Source organism: Pygoscelis adeliae, unplaced genomic scaffold (genome assembly GCF_000699105.1).
Source record: "Pygoscelis adeliae isolate BGI_AS28 unplaced genomic scaffold, ASM69910v1 Scaffold286, whole genome shotgun sequence".
Lineage (NCBI taxonomy): Eukaryota > Metazoa > Chordata > Aves > Sphenisciformes > Spheniscidae > Pygoscelis > Pygoscelis adeliae.
The window spans coordinates 1826307-1830857 of NW_008825076.1; the positions used below are offsets into that span (position 1 = coordinate 1826307).

A 4551-nucleotide genomic window follows, 5' to 3' on the forward strand; every position below is an offset into this window, starting at 1 on the left:
CGAGCCGACCGGCACCTGCCGGCCCTCGGGGCTCCGGCTGCCTGGCTGCGTTTAAAAGCGCCGCCGGGCTCCGCTTTGCTCGTGCGAAAAGCGAGAGGGGGCGGGCGGGGGTGCGGGTGGCCGAAGGAGGGATGCTGCAGGCGCTTCGCTCCCCACCCAGGTTGCGGATCTTGGAGATGCTGAGGTCCCCCGGGCCCCCCTGGAGCAGATAGCTGGCAGGGCGTGCCAGGATGCTGCGTGTTTGTACGGGACAGAAGGGTGAAATGGGACATACCCTGGCTGAGTCAGAATCCCCCGATCCCTTTGCCTCTTGTGGATTGAATTGCCATGGATGGGATCAGATCTGCTGCTGCTCATGTTAGTCTGCACATCCCTGCAAAAGGCATCGATAGCTACAGTGTGTGGCTGCAGCTCAAGGCGAGAGCCTCCACCGCAGCGCCTGCGCAGCAGAGTGCCGGGGTCCCCGGGCAGCGCTGCCTTCCTGGGGAGCACAGCAGCGCTCCCTCCATAAACATCTTCCACTAAAGTGCGGATGTGAGTTAAGGAGATAAGTTATTTTAGCAAGTGGTGCAATCTCATATTCCCTTCCCACAAACAGCATCCTCAAGGAGTCTTCTCTGCTCACATAATGCCTTTTTTTTTTTTTTTTTTTAACCTGCATAGCTGTGCCTTAGCAGTGTTTTGCTCTAGGCAGATGGGCAAACATTCCCATGATGTAATTGCCTTTTTCCTTTCAAGAGAGAGCTGGAAAATGGCTGGGAAATTAGTTCATTCCAAAGTGATTTAAACAAGCTATGTCTGTGAGTGAGGACACCTGGCAGGTCTGGAGACCGACAACTCCTGAGTGCAGCAGAGAGCAGCGAGCATAGAAGTGCCGCCCACGGGATCCCATAAATCTGCCTCACCTCTGCCCTGAGGCAGGGCACCCCAGGTCTGCAGGGAGGGTGCACCTTGGCTGTCCTGCTGTTGGGGCTGTCAGGGGAGGGGTGTGTTGGTTGGTGCTGGATGCCCCGCAGTGCCTTTGATGTCTGAACGCGGTTGGGCTGTCGGGTGCTTCTTCAGTACCGCTGCGTCTGAATCCTGCTGCTCTCGGCAGTCATCTGGGATGACTGGGACAGACGGGAACCCCTCGTGTCTAGTCTTCGTAGTACAGAAGAGTAAGAAGAAAAATGTGTTTGCAGGCCCCTGTTACGCATCGTGAGGGGATGGCAGAGGGCAGCCACCGCTCCCTGTCTCTGCTGGGCACCTTGCAGCGGGCCCGGTGTCACAGCTGCAGCCCTTGCTGCCAGCCCGGCGGGGCGCGGCGCTGCGCTCTCCCAGCCCGGTGCCATCCTGTGGCTCACCGGAGGAATAACAGCGTCCTGCTTACGGAGGTCTGGCGAGAAAGGTGGTTTTGTGCAGGATGAGATATTTCTTCATTATTTCTTGTGATTCATTTGTGCTGGATGCAAGGGACCCAGTTCTACTTTGACTCGTATTGCCTTCATAGCCTGCCCTTTTTTCAGTAGTGTTCTTTCTCCCACCACTAAAGAGCTACTTTATCAAACTGACTTGTAAAGTAAAATATTAAGGCAAAGGCATTAATATCTGATACCAAACAAAACTGAAGAGAGCAGAATATTCCAAATAAATCAGATGCACAAAAGGATTGTAATGTTGGGTAGCCTACAATCCAATGCACAGGCTTTTTTGTGGTGCATTGCTGTGTATATGAAATGTCTCAATTACTTAGATAATTGATTTAATTCCTAATCTTTGAATAGGTTTAAAAAGCTGTTTGTGGTGACTTTAGACAAAGAAGAAAAGCAATAGCGTTTGAAAGATCTTCCTAAAGTTTCTGAAGACAAGGGCAGTTTCAAATGAGGTTAATGCAGTAATCAGGGGTTATCTGTGTTCCCTGGAAGAATAAATTGAAGTATCAAGCTTGAGCTTCTCAGAAAGGCTGGGATTCGCAGCAGCATTTAGCAGCTTACCTCCCAATGAAATCAGTGGGACTGATTACAAAGGCTTTTGAATGCCTTTGTAAATCAGAGTGCGAATGTCTGTTACTGTAAGGCGCTGAGCATAGTGGCTCTTAATGGATTTGAATGGGCTCATCCGCATCTTTAAATTGAATGATAGATGAGTAGTGGAGCTGGACTCAGAACCGAGGAATTCCTCGTGCCTGAGCTCAGCGTCATGGGTTGAATGTTTCTGTCCTTGCATAGTTTGACTCTTGAGTACTCACAGGGACTTTGGTGGAAGGTAGCTTGCAAGTGCAGCCCTTCTCTTAGTGTATGTACGGTGGTGTGTGCTGGCCTTTAGCTGGTCACTGTGTGCGTGAGGCACCCAGTGGCTGAACCAGCAAGGTAGGAAACCTGATAAAACACCTATTCACTGGTACGACTGAAGTTTGATGTCCTCAGAAGTGCTGGTGTGGTGTATTGTCACACGCTGGCCCAGCTCAGTCACAAGATACAGAAATGCAAGGAGAGGGACTGTAGCCAACTGAGAATACGTAAGGAAAAAAATGGTCAACGGGTCTAGGCTGACCTGCAAGTGTTTTTCTCCAAAGGTATTGTTCCTGATGGTTAGGTTGTGTTGGTTAAGTACAACTGATCAAGTATATCATGGGCTATGGTTCCAGGTTGCCTTTGAGAGAGACCAGCAGGTGAATGCTCTTGTGCTCAAGTGATTCCTGTGTTATTCTTGGTAGTTCTCTCCAAAGATTCAATCCTATGAAACTCAACTATGGGCATGCTCATGAGGAAGAGATTACAAAAGGGGATATGTGACACAGGGAATGGTACCAGTGTGAGTCAGACTGAATGGATGGGATGTTGAATGCTGAAGGAAGACATTTATTTAGCTGCATGGAGGCCAAAGCTTAGGAGTTTAGCACCGTGGATACTATGTGAGAGCAAATAGGGATGCTCAACGATGTGAAGATTTTTGAAGCAATACTTAGTGCAGGTTCCCAAAATTTTAAGTCATGAGTGACATCCTCAGAATATTTTGGGATTGGTTCCAACGTGTACAAAGTGGAAGCCACTGTATTTCATTTTGGTTCTTGAACTCAACTCCAGCCTGCCATGCGATGGTCCAAACTCCATGGCTGGTCATCATTTGCCGTGTGACATCTCACAAGAGAAGTCAGTAAGCTTTCAGGCCTTATTTGCATGAAGGGTCTACAGTACCCTCCCTTTCCTCCTGCTCTTTATCCTCCTCTTCCCCTACCACTCAATTTGACCTTGTCTAATTTTAAAACTTTTCTCAGTTCATCCAGTGCAGGTCCCAGTTTGCAGGGGAGGCTTGCAGTGGTGCAGGCGAGGGAGGTGACTGGCCCCATATAGACTAGCCTGGAGCTTCTGGGCAGGTAATTTCCTGGGAGCGGAGCTACTGGGAACTGCCCAACACAACTGTGGGACAGGTGTGAAATAAGGAAGGTTGTACTGAGCTACATCGAAAAGTGTCTTCTCTGGAGAAGGCACGTCACTGGTCATTTCTGTAACCTTCCACATCCCTGTTTGTTACTCTTCCTCCAGTTATCCCCTGTGTCGTATCTCAGTGGAGTGTCTGGAGTGGCTGCACAGAGCCTTGCAAGACAACGTATCGTGTTCGGAGGAGGCACGTCATTCAGGAGCCCAGGAACGGAGGAGAGGCATGCCCTCCTCTGGAGGAGAGGGCTGGCTGCGTGGAGTACTGGACTCAGCAAGGAACAGAGTGCAAACAGTCCCTGAGTAAGTCCACTGAAAATGTAAGTGTCTGGGTAATCGGGGGGAGGATTCCTGTTTGGGTCAGCAGAGCTGATCTCTACTATATTTGAAAAAGGTTGTTTTTGGACACCAGCATGTTTGAACTACACCTGTCTGGTGTAGCTCAGATCTGAGCTCTTCACGCAGGGGCTTAGAGATATCCTTCCTGGGACAGTATCTGAAAGTAGTGCCTGCCGTTTGCTATAATCTGCTGTGTTTCAAAAGTGAAATGTTACAGGCCTGTTGTGATCTCACTTATACAAGTGTAAATCTCTGGCAATTTTGATAGAGTCGGTAGATTTATGCCTGTTTAAAACTTCTGTAAGTGGGTGTTGAGCACTTTTTTTTTCTTTTTTATTTATTTTTTTTATTTTATGAGTCATCTGCAAAAAGTCATGAAGGAGCAATACCCATCAAAGGCAAGGTATGACTTCTCTGCACTGGAGCAGAGTGCAGGCAGAGGAGACCTCCAGCCAGTTTCTGGAGAAAAAGCCTGATTTCAGTTTGTTCAAATCAACTTTTCATGACATACCTTTACTGAGTTTTAGAAGAACTGCTTGTCATTTTTGCTGGTATTTTGGGGTCAAAACCTGTCCGGTCTGGATGTTGGCTACAACTGACTTCTTCAAACCTGTTGAGAGTAGTTGGTATTAAGTGAATATTGCCTCCCCCCTCTGTCTTTTGGGTGTGCCTGATAAGTAGGCTTACTCTGCTCAGGCAAAAATCTGGCAACAATACAGATTCTCTTTTCAGTGAAATGGTTGATGGTCACGGATAATATGAAAATACAAAGTTTGAGTTGTTTTTGTCTCCTGCT

The 4551-nt window shown here is 48.3% G+C and overlaps 1 protein-coding gene across 2 annotated transcripts in view; it reads left to right on the forward strand.

The window, feature by feature from the left end:
• LOC103919263 (somatomedin-B and thrombospondin type-1 domain-containing protein-like) overlaps positions 1-4551 on the forward strand; it is a 44229-nt gene that overhangs the window by 25612 nt on the left and 14066 nt on the right. For both annotated transcript variants that reach the window (XM_009326743.1, XM_009326742.1), the window contains exon 3: positions 3525-3719. In XM_009326743.1, coding sequence (XP_009325018.1) covers positions 3525-3719 — 195 coding nt within the window. The remainder of the gene's footprint in view (positions 1-3524; positions 3720-4551) is intronic.